This window comes from Pleurodeles waltl, chromosome 3_1, assembly GCF_031143425.1.
Source record: "Pleurodeles waltl isolate 20211129_DDA chromosome 3_1, aPleWal1.hap1.20221129, whole genome shotgun sequence".
In the NCBI taxonomy this organism is placed as follows: domain Eukaryota; kingdom Metazoa; phylum Chordata; class Amphibia; order Caudata; family Salamandridae; genus Pleurodeles; species Pleurodeles waltl.
Genome location: NC_090440.1, coordinates 1,011,860,833 through 1,011,876,270, shown reverse-complemented (window position 1 = coordinate 1,011,876,270; position 15,438 = coordinate 1,011,860,833). Strand labels below are relative to the sequence as shown.

At 41.4% G+C, this 15,438-nt stretch overlaps 1 protein-coding gene across 2 annotated transcripts in view; it reads left to right on the top strand.

Annotated features, from left to right (window-relative positions):
• LOC138284925 (dipeptidyl peptidase 4-like) overlaps nt 1–15,438 on the top strand; it is a 497,709-nt gene that overhangs the window by 24,644 nt on the left and 457,627 nt on the right. For both annotated transcript variants that reach the window (XM_069224254.1, XM_069224253.1), the window contains exons 2-3: nt 857–901; nt 7,143–7,231. In XM_069224254.1, the coding sequence (XP_069080355.1) occupies nt 864–901; nt 7,143–7,231 (127 nt within the window). In that variant the 5' untranslated portion in view covers nt 857–863. The remainder of the gene's footprint in view (nt 1–856; nt 902–7,142; nt 7,232–15,438) is intronic.

The following is a 15,438-nucleotide window of genomic DNA, read 5'->3' as shown; positions in this document are numbered from 1 at the left end:
AATGATTCCACAACATGTCATTGTTGTTCAATAATTCGTTAATTGCTATTGGGAGCAAAATGAAAGCAATGACCTCTTTCAACATTTTACTATACTGAACATTAAATCATTCAATTTTATATCTATCAGGACATTCATTGTTGTGCAGAGTGAACCAAATCCCATAAACTCACCACTACATACTTTTTACAATTTTGCATATGGGAAATATTCTCAGATATTTTGTGTAGTTCAGTAGAGACATACATAGATTTTACCATAGACACAAACATATATGTTTTCCATGAGGTACAATCCTTGCAATTGTACAAATTCCAGAAAAAGGCGGCCTATCCATTTACTTGGAAATATTAAGTCCTGTGTGCAGGTAAAGCGCGTAAGACAAGTGAAGCTAAACGAACGGCCTGCTCGTTAGAGAAGATAGCACCAAAATGTCTCTCCACAACTTTAGCAAAGGCCTGTGGTCTGAGTATATCCTGTTTTGATTCAAGAATCTTTATGCAGCTCCTGTCTGGTAACATTTCCCTAGGCAACATGGCAGCAACAAGAAGCCCCAGTGTAGCTGTCCAGAAAAACCACAAAGGCAGTGCCTCTGTGGACCTTTCTGTTTCCAAATGAAGCAGGTGGAGCCCAGCTCCTGATCCAGAAGCTAAAATCAGAAATGAAAGATACTCTAATAACAGGATCATGTGGGAGAGCGGCCTACCATTGTTAGGAGGAAATTATTTATTGATTTGATTTGAAAGTTTGACTATTTATACAATATTTTTGAACCTGGTTGGAAAAATGAGTTATTATCTAGCTCTTAGAACTTTAGCTGATTACTTTTTTGTCCTTGTGTTCTTTTTCCTTCAAGGCCCTAGATGGAGGTGAAATGGACTGCTGTTCCTCAAATGGAAAGGTCTGTATATGCTATATTGCATGTTTTTCTTTGCAGTACGAGGTTTTCAGGGCTGGCACAAGCAATGAGGCATAGAGGGCTTACTGCCACAAGCCCTCATGTTGCAATGCTCCACGCTTCCGTAGATGCATTTTTTATAGATGTTTAATTTAAAGGAAGTCTGTTGTCATTATTAATAATGAGGCAGACAATAGATGATGTCAGGCACCATAGGTGCTATGTCTTCTTGACTTTTTCTTCAAAGAATTAGATGCTTAATAAACCTGGCAAAGCAGAATAAGCATCCATTGGGCCCACATAAACTTATTGATTCTGGCCCTGCCAACACCTCTGACATGGACGTCTTTGAGGTCTGATTCCATGTATGAGCGGTATATACTCTTTGCTGTTTTTATGTTTTTGTTGTTGTTTTTTGCCTTGTAGAAACATAGTAAAGGCCTTTTCCTCTCTGCATATCATTGGGAAACGTGAAATAACTGAAAGAGACTGGTTATCTTGTCCATCATTGTATTAGTTGGTGGTGGTATATGTCAGAGTTAAATGCAGTACCAATAACGAGGATGCAAATGTAATTAAATGACACTACACAAAAGGAGAGATAGAGGAATCAAACTGGCATGAACTATGTTATATCTATCCCACCATAAATGAAAGGGAAATGGAAGAATTGCCTCGTCTAAGCCCTATTCCAAAGTTTTTTCAGCTGTCCAAGATATGTGGATAGGTCACCTCACCCACTTATGCTGTGGCATGCTCCATCAGAGATGTCCTGTCCACACGTGGAAGGTATAGTACCAACACAGTGGACTCAACATTATCACAGAAGTTCTTAATAAAGTGATGCTGGATAAAGACAAGGATCCAGATCTAAAAACACCTTAAGTAATCACCTGGAAACCTTCCTTTATTAATGGGGCAACTCAAGTATGATTAAAAGATTTAGGTCCTGATTACGAGTGTGGTAGTACTCTGACTGCCGCGGTTGTGGCGGTCCAACTGCCACATTACGAGGTGGGTGGGCAGTCCCACCAACCTACCCCCATCTCTGTCGGGGGCTGTCAGTGGCAAAGGTCGGAATCAGCCAGGGCAAGTGCTGAAGTCATCACCGCCTTACTGATTAAGATCTGGTTCTTCGCCAGCCTTTTCATGGCGGTTTCACCACCATGAAAAGGCAGGTCAATAACAGGTGCAGGGGGCCACAGGGGGGGGCACTTCACAGGGGCAATGCAGAGGTCCCCCTGCCCAGCACCCTTGCAATGCTCACTACTGTAGACAGTGAGCATTGAGAGGGTGCTGGTGCACCCTCCTGGCGGCAGCATTGCCACCGGCTCTATTACAAGCCAGCAACAATGCTGCTGTCACTTTCCCACTGGGTTGGAAAGTCATAATGATCCCAGCAGGGAGGTAGCCAGTATGGTGGCAGCCTCCCCATTGGGAGTTCGGCGGGTGGGTTATCCTATCCACCAAACTCGTATTCAGGACCAGAATGTGGATAGTCACTGGTAAATGGTGGTCAGAGGAGGGTTTGCTACATATGCACTCCGGCAACATCTCGTGATGAGTGTGTGACAACAGGCAGATGCCTCCTTGCCATGATCAAAACACTTCTATAACCCAAGATAGGGGTTTCATATCAAAAAGAAAACTGAGGTACGAGACAGGTAGGCTATACAGGTTTAAAACAAATAAAAATGAAAGAGCATATAAATTATACATTGCCTATCACTCCATAGCCACATTTTCTCTTTCAGTCATACTTGAGCTACCCCATTAATAATTTGCCACATTTCCACATTGATTTGCTCCTTGTGCTGGAGAGTTGTATAGAAAATTTAGTTACAGTCATAGCAGGAAGTTGAAGCCTGGAAAAACTAGTTTAGAAAGCATCAAATGCTTAGGCAGACATGGAATAAGAGATATTTAGCAGTCTGTTAGTGTTCATTTTCAAAATATACTTCTGAATATCATCTGCTCAAAAAGATGCATTTTCTACAATGCTGATGGATCCTTTTAGACACCTTGATTTGCAGAGATATTTTTTCACATACCATAGTAAAAGTTGCCATGTAGCACTGGTGTGTTTGCAAGCAAGATATAACAATATAGTCTTTCCCTAAAATGCCAAGACACACACTATCTTAACATTACCTCTACTAGCATCGGCCAGTTTTGTCAGTCCCTAAACAACCTGAAAATCTTGATGCCTGCATTGTTTTTAAACCAAGAAAACTGGAATTATTCTGCTACAAGGCAAAATGAATTTGGATATTTAGAAACTGATAGAAAATATGAGTATATATGGCAGGCTTACCTAAACTAGCACGATCAGAAAAATCACATAGCTTTCCTGAAGACCACAATCTCAGCATGTGCTCTCATGTGACAAAGATCACAAAATGCAACACTATTCCAATTGATCCTTTTGAGAAAATAAAATGAGCAATTCCACATGATAACTTCTGCTTAGTGGGTCAAGCGATGGTGATTTCACGAAAAATGCAATACAAATAGGCCTTTCTCAACCTAGGAAATCTTTTCTCAAGGGAATACTTTACATAGTGCAAGATAAGTGAAAAAGAACAAGATATTTTTCCACATACTACCCCTACTTATATAATTGCATGGGCACCCACATAAACTTACAAACGCCTTGAATAACTTTGTATTCTCTGTAAGTCAATGAACCTGGATAAACTCATCTGCTTGCTTTAAAGTATGACCATGATGGATGTGAGAACAGCAACCATCAAAACTCTGAACTAAGCTTTTCCTAGTAGAGATAGAGCATCACAGACCTCAATGATATGAATATTTGACTCTTGAACACTTCCATATTTATAGCCTTCTCCAACGTCTGCCACCTGACTGTCTATCTACAGTTTTTTCCTAATCAATTTTGCATGGTTCTAAAAATGATTTATTTGTAATAGACTACAGTGCTCTGATACATCATCAGAAGGACATGCTATTTAATATCAAAAGGAATATGGTAACACTTTAAAGGTAATGGCTATTTTCATAGTGAGTCGTCGTAGTTTCTAGAGGAGCAGCATTATATGAATACTTGTAGATTACTTATAAGTAAAAGTAGCACTAAATCAGTCTAGAATTTAGACTAATAAAACCCCTAGGATATAGTGCATGGTTTAGCACATTTTGTGGCACAAATATGTACATTTTGCAACAATTTATTTTGCTAAAAAATAAATGCCCCTTGGAACGGGTGCTTGTCCTGTGGGACTCGGGTCCTAATTATTTAAAAAAACAATATGCCCCCAGGACCCACTGCATGCCCCATGGGAGTCGGGCCCTAATAATTAAAAAACATTAATGCCCCCTTGGACTGCTGTATGCCCCATTGGTGGCGGGCCCTCATCATTTGCCAAAAAATGAATGCCCTCTGGGTCCCCCTGATACCACATGGGAAGCGGGGACAAAACTTAATAAAAACAAATGCCCCCACCCAGGTGCCCCATGGGTGGCGGGCCCAAGGGGCATTCATTTTTAGCAGGTTTTGGGCCCACCACTCATGGGGCATGTGGGAGCCCAGAGTGAATTTAGTTTTTTTAAATGATTGGGGCCCACAGTGTGCACCATGGGCAGCGGGCCATAATCTTTTAAAAAATAAATGTTTCCTGTGCCCACCATGTGTCCCATGGGCAGCGGGCCTAACACTTGATAAAAATGAATGCTTACCGGGTGCCCCGCAGGTGGTAGCCCAGAGGGCATTAATTTTTGTCAACTTGTAGTCTCGCCACTAATGGGGAATACGTGGCCCCAGAGTGCATTTATTTTATTTTGCTGAATTTCGAAATTTTGTTGGAACTTTTGTAAAAAGCGCAGGCGTTTCACAAAAGTGCTGATTTCACAATTTATTTTGCAAATCGCTGAATCTTGTAGGGTCAGACTAATGTTATGTATGGTTCTCATTAAGAACTACTATCATGAACAAAAGATTCTAAATCTGGTTATTCACTGCAACAAAAAAGCAACAGTGGGAACCATAAGTTGTTGGATGGAAACATACTATGGGCCGTATTACGAGTTTAATGGACAGAAAATTCCATCTGCCAAACTCCCAGCAGAGTGGTCACCACCTATGCAGAGACCTTCCTGCCAGAGCTCTTATGGCTTTTCTGCTAGGTCAGCTGGTGGAAACCTAGGTTCCCGCCTGCTGGCCTAGCGGGTAAACAGGCTACACTATTGTCTCTGGCTTGTAGTCGTGCCGGCGGCAATCCTGTTGCCTGCAGGGTGCATCAGCACACACAAACATTGTGAGGGTGCTAACCAGTGGGGCCCCTGCACGTGTTCTCTTCCAGCCTTTTCATGGTGGTGTTACCACCGTGAAACCGCTGGCAGGGAAAGGCGTCGCAATCCCTAGGGCAGTCCTGCTTGCAGGGCTGCCTTGGCAGATTATGACCTCCGCCACCTCCAGATCACCAGAATCCAAGATCCTGGTGGAGCTGACGGTTCCCTGGCGGACCTCCACACTCTTAATGAGTCCCCATGTGTAGTTGGGATGGGTGTCAGGGCACCAAGTTCTTTTTTTTACATTTCAAATATGGAGGAGAGAACATTTTATATATGGCTACTCTATTACTCATCTCACTCTGTGTAGCATTTGAAAGCAGTGAGGGGTAGATATTTTGAGGGGAGCATATAAAGCATAAAATTATAGATGTGTGAAAGGGAATTACAGGGTTTTTTTACATCTTATCTTGGAGTTCTGAATGACATCATAAGCCAATTGAGCTTTGCTCATTTTATCTACAGATGCCACTGAGAGTCAGCTAGTGAAAGGCACCCCTTTAATCACTATTACACATCTATAATCCAACATATTATAATGTCAAAGAAAGACCTATAATAAGCACCAAATACCATTTTAATAAAAGAGTTATATACCAACAATAAATACAAAATGAGAAGCTTTAGATTAAACAAAAATAGCAATCAAAGCGAATAATATCAGCCATAAAGTACATGTTTTGATTGGGCAGTGGTTGTGTGCTCCCACAAAAAAAGTGATTGTTCTCAACACAGCTGTGATCATTTTGTTATTACGACTGACCAAGCGTGAACTTTCAGAGGCACATATATGAAAAGTATCTTAAATAACTTGATAACCTATATGTCTGTGGCAGCAAAACAGATGAGAGTCATTAAACTACATTTTTATGTCTGGCTTGGCAGTGGAGTTCTCACCTGACTTTTTAACTTACACCAATATTGTTCTACAGTTCTTTGCTTCCACACAAATACATATTACATATCTATTCCCATAGTACTTACCTGTAATCCTTCATTACCATACAATATTCCTATAAAGCCCGACCAATGGCATTGCCAATGCTTCTTTATTTAATGTAATAAGTGTCATTTGGCAAGGGTTATTAGTTAAATTTCAAAGTCAAAATTCAAAGTGTATTTATTGGTCAGAGAAAATTCCCATTGACGTTGACATACAAACCAAATCAATGTTCAAATAATCAAAGAAAGAAAACTATATGGTACTAAAACAAAGGTGATAAAAAGTTTATATGGTTGAGACCAGACATACATATTGCATCAAACATATTTTTAAAAAGGAGGAGCAGAAAGTTGATCAAAGCATGAATTAATGTAGGTCACACTGTGTATGTAGCATATTGTACTCTTTCACATTTAACATACGAGGTTGACACTTTATCAGAGTGCACATACAATAATGATTGGTTGGGGCATTTATTGATAACAGTATCTAAAACAGTCAAATCATTGCTTTGATTTATTTAGATCAAATAATTTAAATTCAAATAAACAGTAAATACAATGTAATTTGATCAGTCATACAGAACAAAATGCAATCCCACAGAAAATAATAAGAGTGAGAGCAACAACAGCAACAACAACGATAATAATAATAATAATAATAATAATAATAATAATAATAATAATAAATCACAATATCAATGGTAACAATGGCAACAAAACAACAACAAGAACAATAATAATAGTAGTAATAATTATACACTTTTGCATACATTGTAATATGTTAAAGAGTTCTTCATTCAAATAATTTGATATTAATTTTCTTCTGCGGATTATATGCATATATATATATATATTACCATGATGCACCATCTGTGCACAAACTTCGTTTATTTGTGTTCTTTCCAAACACCTGCAGTAATTTGAAAGTCCATGTTGCTTATTTTGTTGTACATCCACACATTAATATTTTCTTGTTCTTGATTTTCAGTGATGATGAAAGCAGTGAACTCTTCAAGTCTAATTATAATATCAAGTGTGCCCTATGTGACCTGTGCCAGTGGTTACAGATCAAACATGGTATGTTCAGACACTTTCCACTTTGAGCTTTGTGTGATGCTGACATAAGAATATCGAAAAATAATAACATTTTGAAGAGAGATTGAGTTTAATAGCATTAAAACATTACTGTATAGAGCATGGTCCTAAACCATATATACCCAATTTTTGGCTACTGTGAATTTAGAATTAGAGGAGAGAGCTGGGGATGACAATTGTCATGTTAGTGAACAGCTTCAAAGTAGGAGTTTTTTCAATGTGTTTTTTTAGCAATCTACACAGCTACACTGGCAATTTGAACTGTTGCTGTGAAATAAATTAACACCAATTGAATTAGTAAGAACGCATTTCTCTATCATGTTTCCAGGTGAAGGAACATGTGAATCTATGATATGTAAAACTTTTATGTGTACGTCTAGAAAATTGTGACAGTCCCATAAATGTAGAAATCCAAGCAAATATTGACTGGAAACTAAGATTTGAAAATGTCTATCTTTTCATTTTCTGTAAATTCAGCTTTAAGCTCCTGGTCAAAGAAATGCCTGATATGAGAAAATGGATTAATAATAGTGGTGGGTGGTAGTCTACCTCAAGTAATAATAACTATTCTTGTTATGTCTAGTGAGAGATTCAGTAGTTTAAACCTCAGCTCAACTCCTGGTAGCTATGGCACAGAGCAGACATGCTTAACTTAAGTAAATGTGCAAAGAATTTAAAAATACCAAAACATTTAACAAGTCTAAAATGCAAAACAATAGAAATCCTTCTCCAACTTATAATAATAGAGACTATTTTAAAACAAAATTACTCCAAATTAATAAAACTCCAATAAGGAGATCAGGAGATGTGACACTTTAAAGTTTTAAAAAACAATAGCAACAAAAAAAGCAAAGTATCAACTGCTGGTAACTGGTCACGCTAGACTGAGACAAGAGGAAGATTTTGTGGCCCTTCATTAAGGAGCACAGATTGGATACTCGGAGCAGGATGTTCCCAGTCAAAGAGTTACTTTTGTGCATTGAATATCTTCAAAAAGTCAGAGTAGTCAGCCTGGCAAGGATGCAGGCTGCATTCAAAGACTGACTCCCTCACAATGGATAGGTAAAGGATGAGGTCTTGATGAGGCCATCAATGAATGTGGGAAAAGTCCAAACTTCACAGCCAGGAAGCTGTTGGCATCCATCTGATGCTGCTCGATGTCAAACCTGGTGAAGATTTTTACCTTCTGACTTTTCTGGCAGAAGGATTTTCTCAGCAATGCAAGGTTGCAGGCTGTAGCTGAGGAGGGATGAACGTTATCAGATGCCAGTGGGCATAGGGCCCCGCTGAACCAGATTTTCTGCTGCAGAGAAGAATGTAGCAGGAGCTGCAGCAAAGTCAGGCCCACTGACAATGTACCCTTGGTGAATGAATAGCAGGATGGTCCTGTTCCCTTATGCATTATCCCAGCAAAAAGTTTTTAAGTTCCAACATTTTAGGTTTGGGTACCAGTGAAGGACTTCTGGACCTCAGGAACAGCACAGGGCAGGTCCAGTAAAAACTGAAAGGAAAGTGGGCATTCACAGCTTTTTTGTCTCTGTAGCTTAATAGGAGGCAGCAAATTGACCCTTGAAGTCCACTTGTTTGTCCTGGGTGATGTGGGAGGAACTCACAGAGTTTCTTTCTACAAAATTCCGTGGAGTTTTTAAAAACAGCAAGATTCTGTTGAGTTCCTTGAGCAGAGGAAGTTTGGCAGGGCATGCTGCTTGCACTCAATTTTAGCACCAGGAGCTTGTTTTACATTGTAAATCCAGCAGGAATGGTACCATGTGGTGCACCAGAGGGGGCTGCTTCTTTCTGAAGCTCGAATAAATTTTCTACTCCAGCTGCAGTTTTCTCAACTCAAATGGTAGTGACCTTTCCCATCTGCCCTTGATGAGAGATATCACCAGGAAGCATTCTAGCACTTGAAAATCACACTAGAGGATACAAATTTTCACTCACACACACCAACTTAACGCTGGCAAGCCACACATGAGGAAAAACTCTAAGTAGTGGTTGGAGGAGTTTTGCTGGAAGTCTGTGCTCCAAGAAAAGTGCACAGTGGTAAAAACTCTGCAAACTCCGACAAATATTTTACTCACCCCTAGTCCTGGATACAAGTGGGAGATCCTCACAGGCCTCAGCAAACTTGGTCCTTCTTCTGTCTTCCACATGTCCAGAATTTACCTAAAGATGGTGCCCAGGGGTGCCACATTTATGACTGGCACTGGATTGTGTGTGATGGTGACTCCTATTTAATACGAACCTCACTTAACCAATAAATTTGATCTGTAATAAATATTTAAAAATGTCAAAGAATGAACTCTTTGGCTGGTTCCTAGGCAGAGATAACAATATTAATTTTTTTATATAAAATCCCAATGCTTTCCAATGGAACAGATAGCCCTGCAACAGTGAAAATAGTTTATAGGGTAATTTCACTCTAAAGTTATATTCTACCTTTTCTGTTTCTCTCCCAACTCCCCTTGCACAGAGGCTGTACCAATGTTGAGATATTCCAGACTATGTTTGAAATGGCTGTCCTAGGTTTGGAACACAACACTCTAGGGCTTTTAATGTTTAAATGATGTATAAATTCTGAATCACGTGTTTAAGATATACAGCAATATTTAGAATATTTAGGGGGGTCCCTCTGTTTCCCACTATGGGGCCTAGGGGGGCAGAGTGTCCCTACACTGCCACCCTATAATCACTTTTTTTTAAGGTCAGGACAGAGGACTAAGGACCTGATTACGAGCTTGGCAGAAAGCGGCGTGCCTTCGAAATGGTATCAGACTGCCCAGCAACCAGTTTTTTTCAATCTTGGCTCTGGGGGAGTCCCTCTGATTCTCTTCTATGGGGCCTAGAGAAACAGAGTGTCCCTACACTGCCCCCATATCACTTTTTTTAAGGTCAGGAGAGAGGACTAAGGAACTCATTACGAGTTTGGCAGAAAGGGTCCTGCCTTCTAAATGGCGTCAGATTCCAACTTGGCCGTCTGACCGCCCAATTACGAAATGAGTGAGTGCATAGACTAAAGACTGCCTCTATACCGCCAGTGCCACCAGGAATTCTTAACCATGAGGCAGCTAGATAGGCCAATGCGCATGTCTGAGGGTGGACTGCCAGTTTCCCCGTCTGCCCAATCACGATGCCCCTTCCCACCAATGTGACTGTGGTGACAAAACCTCCATACCTGAGTTGGTGGAACGAGATGGATGTAAAGCAGAAACTCACCTGTACTCAGATGCACAAGTCCTGTGCCGCCATGGAGCCCATCCTAGACATCCTGAAACTGCTGCTTGATGACGTCCAAACCCCACACAGTTGTGGACACAACTGACAGTAAGCCACAATCTTATCTATTTCCATTGACTCCTCAGCTACCAGATGCACAGGCAGGTACATCTTAACGTATATGGGGGCCCAGGGCCAACATTATTTTGTGGGACACTGTTCGGAACAGCTTTGAATGTATGATTTAAATTGTCCTCTTTGATGCCTACTTTTGCCAGGTCACTGACACTGCACAGGCACACTCTTCCAAATTCTAATCGTGTTCACAACTGATTTTCAGGGATAGTGATGTGTGTTTATAATATTGTAACACAACAGTAGCTCCTCACTAGCATCACAGCTATTAATCTCTGTGACACCCTCCAATTCCTCACATGCTCGGTCTTGTATTGATAGAAAATGAACTTAAGGAGGGATGTCTCATGAAACAGAAACACACCTTCTCTGAAAAATGCCTGTAAGAGACTTTCAAACATCACACACATTAAAACGTAATTTGGGAACATGGTATTTAAAATAATCTGTTTAAGAAGTATAGCAAGGACATCATAGAAAGACTCTGTAGAACAGGGTTGGCTCAATCGGGGGGCCCTGAAATTCTGGGTCCCTGGGCAAGAACCCACTTTGCCCATGCCTCAAACATCTATGTGCACAGGCCCCCATGGTGTTAAGTCTATCAGGGACAACCAATAGCATCACCAAGTGCATGCATATGTGTGTAAGTGCAAGATATTAAAACAAACACATCAATAACAGCATTCTTCACAGTAAAGTAGGTGTAATGTACACACAAAATAATGGACACGTCCAAAAAAGAAGACACAAAAGAATGACAACTAACCACCCCCCAGGTGTGGATAAACAAATAACTAACTTGCACACATTCAACCCATATCAATCAAACATCATAAGGAGAAGTGCAAGCAAAATGATGTTGCCATTGCTCAAGGCAAGCTGAAATCTTTACTATTTGATATACCACATAAATCAATGGCTGTCCAAATTTGCATACATCCCACATATCTATTCATGGAACACTTTACATTGTCCTGTGTAAGTCCTGCACTGTTCCCAAGTTCTAAATATACAAATGTGGTCATAATGATCACCAATCAAGGTGAAACAAACACACCTGTAGTAGCACATCCCAATGTATCTAATCTCATCAATTAGGTGGTGCAAGAGCTCATCACTATGATGAATGCCTGGCCATAAAAGCTAATCACCATCACATACCATATCAAATCGTCCATGTACATTACAAAGTACACTCTAAACATATATGTAGTATAAAATGCCATAATGTGCAAACACAATGACAATGTGTCACAATCTAACCAATGTAAAATTGCTAGGTTCCCAAAAATAGCTAGGGAAAAGTAATTCAAGGACGAATGGGTACAAAAACAAACAGAAATGTTTTTCTCCATTAAAAGAATAAAGGTAAAACATAACAGAAGACCAGTGGCCAATCTAATTAACATTGCAGTGCCACTAAACATGCCCCAAAAAACACTGCCAGAGTAACCTCCTCAAAAAAAGGACATCCATTGGTCAGGTCAGGCACCTCAAAGATGTTATTTGGGAGGGAGACGTTTGGATTTTGGTGGTGGGTCCTCAGTTTTGGAAGTGGTGGGTTGGGAAGAGGAAGGGGAGGACCTATGTTTAAGAGGGGGGGCTTGGGAAGTAAAAGGGGTGGAAGAATGTTTAGCAGGGGTACCTTGGTACCTGTAAGCGGTGGATTGGTGGATTAGAGGTGGAAGAGGTGGTCTTGGGTGTGGGAGGGGTAGGAGCTTTCTTGAAAGAGGTGGTTGGAGGTTTAGGAGGGTTGATGGCAAGGGAAAGGGAAGGATATTCATTAGGGTACTTAGGAGTGGGAAGGAGTAGGGTATTAGAGGGGGAGTGAGTGACTGTGACATGCTTGGGTCTGTTGTGGGTACAGGTCTATGTGTGTCAGGGTATGTGCTGCAAGTATGGGTGTGTCTTGTGTCTGTGGTGTCTGTTGGGTGCTTGATTGTGTGTGTCTGTGTTTCTTAGGTGTGTAGAATGTGAATGGTGGATCTGTGGAGGTTGCTGCAGTGGAGGTGCTGGTGGCGGGTGTTGTGGATGCTGATGTGGTGGTGAAAGTGGAAGTGGTTGTGTGTGATGTATTTGGGTGGCGCATATGGGTATGGTGTTGCCTGTGCTCGCTGTAGATGTGGTGGTGGGGGTGTGGTGTGTGTATTGGTGTGTGCTATCATCTGTGATGTGTGGGGATATGATGGGGAGTGGTGTAAGTATGTGTGTGTGCTGTTGTCAGTGCAGGTTTTGGATGTGATGGCCGTAGAGGTGTCTGTGGGTGTGGTGTTGGGCGCAGTTTCTGCCTGTTTGGATGTATGCCTTTTTTTGTGTTTGTGCCCATGGGAAGATGTGCTGCTTGGGTCTGTAGGAGTTGGTGTGTATAAATGTTTTTATGTGTTCTGAACAGGCTTGGGAATAGGCTATTGTTATGGGGAATGGGCAGTGGGAGGGACACAAGGTTGGGGGGGCTGGCAAGCTGCACTGAGGGAGGAGGTCAGAGCCTGAAAAGATCTTTGTAGGTCAGGCATTGCACTGTGATTGCCTTCTAGGTAGGCCACCATCTGCTGCAGATGGCTGTCTTGCCCCTGTGTGGCATTCATAATTGCAGTCTGACCCACAGAGATGTTTCTCAGGAGGTCAAAAGTCACCTCACTCTGTACACCAGGAAGCAGGGGCAAAGACTGAGGTGCCAGAAACAAAGGAGACGGATCCTCTCCTGGGGAAACGGGCCTGGCCAACTGGGTGGGGAGGAATAGGAAGGGTGGAGGTGGAACTGGGGAACAAGTATGAAGTTAGATCAGATCCTGTGTGGTCTGAAACACTCTGGAGTGTCCACTGGAGGATGTCTCCGATTATGATGAAGGAGAGCTTGCATCCTCCCTGGCCATCCCCACACCCTCTTGTTCACTGGGTTCTACTGTGTTAGTACTGTCCAGACTGGAACCACTGTGACCAGCTGCTTCCCCAATGACGTTGGCCCTTTCTCTTACGATTGCCTTTTCCTGGGATGAATCAGAAATGACACACAAAAATTGGTTAATTGCATTTACCTGAACACACCTGAGCATCAGATTCAAACACAAAACATTACAAAAGTGCACAAATTACACCAGCTTCATGGTTCACTACATGGGCTTCAACATTAGCATGAGCACATGCATGCATGCTAAATTGCCTGAAAACAGTTGGTCACAGTGAATGCATAACCCCACACAGCTCTAATACCATGAATCAGCTTGTCTACACTCCATTGTTAGGAATATACTAGGATAGTTGATCACCTTGTATAGTTTGGCTATTGTTGCATACCATAGTGAAATGATGACACCAAAGAGGATTGCTATAAAAAATACATTTCCACAGTGTCAGCAAATGCTCATGTACCTTAAACGACATCATGGTGTAATGATGGTAAAATTAGCTGCAATGTGTGCTGAAGTAGAAATCATGTCACATCCAGAGGCTCATTTCACACTGATATAATTTTTCCTTGAAACTACATCATACGTCCACTGTCAAAATGGTCAAGTGAAAGTTGTATTGAAGTAGTTTTTCTACGTATCACATGTAGCATAGAGAAGTAGCTTTAAAACATACAGGGCCAAATTATTGGGAGATATGTACTACAAATGAACACATCATAAGAGTTCATGTAGCCCTATGAACATCCCTAATCCTGCTCGGTACTAGTGACAACACCATTCTTAATTGCATTTCTAAAAGCCAAAACACCATTGAAGGTTGTTGTGTGTCAGTGAATGTCTATGATGTGAAGGGTAGGAATTACTTCAGTCCTAATGGGATGCCACTTTATATTGCAAACACCAAATGCCTTGTAAGACTGAGTGTGGACACTCGCATATGACCCCTACATTTCTACATCTCACTCCTCGATGCATGTCACCAGTCAGTGAATGAATCTTGAATCAGCATTGCAAAAGAACCAACAACAGTGAAAGGGTCACCAGACAATATGTAGGCACTAATGCTGATGGCACCTGTGATGATTGCACACTCATGTTACTGTAGAATCCCAAATTCCAAATGGGAAGTGTTGTTCAGTCACTGCAGCAAAAGTGCCCTGTATGCTATGTCACATGTAATAGGGCTACCATCACATGGGACACAGTAGTGAGGGAGCATTACTCCTGACACAATGAAGACAAGTAGCCTGTTTGGTACAACTATCACCTAGAACATCAAACAGCATAAGGTGATTTTTTACTTTACTCAGACATGTGTTTGCTCAAAACAGCAAATTGGTAGTGGACTGGATTATGCTGGGCTCCTGGTCATAAAGACAATGGGCAAAGCACATCATCATTCACCTACTACCAGACCTACACATTCCAGAACTTTTCTGGTGCATTGGACATCGCTTACCCCCAATGTTAATGGGGAAATGCCTACCTGCCAGTAACAAAAAAAGTTGCCAATGTATTACATATAACTCTGGCCAGGACTCACCCCTTTGTAACTGTTGTTGGTTCTCAACTGCCGATCCTGCTCCAGATTGAACCACCTCCAGTATGCGGACCATTAGTGGGGGTCAGGTTGCAACACACACCTCCTCCACGTTGGAAGGATTTACCCAGATTGACCTCTGCAATCTTCGGGGTTGGTGCCCCAGGTCCCCCACCTCTTCCTGCAGTGGGCACTATGCCAGCAATAGACCACCAGGTTCCGTCACATCCAGGCAATGGCCTTCCAAATGTCCCACTTCTGATGGGCATTGACCTGTATGGATACAATTGGGGGGAAAACAGTATATCACTACAACGTTTTGGATATGTGTTTTGTTGTCACACAATTTGTCTACATCTAGCATAAGCATAAATCACAGGTTAATA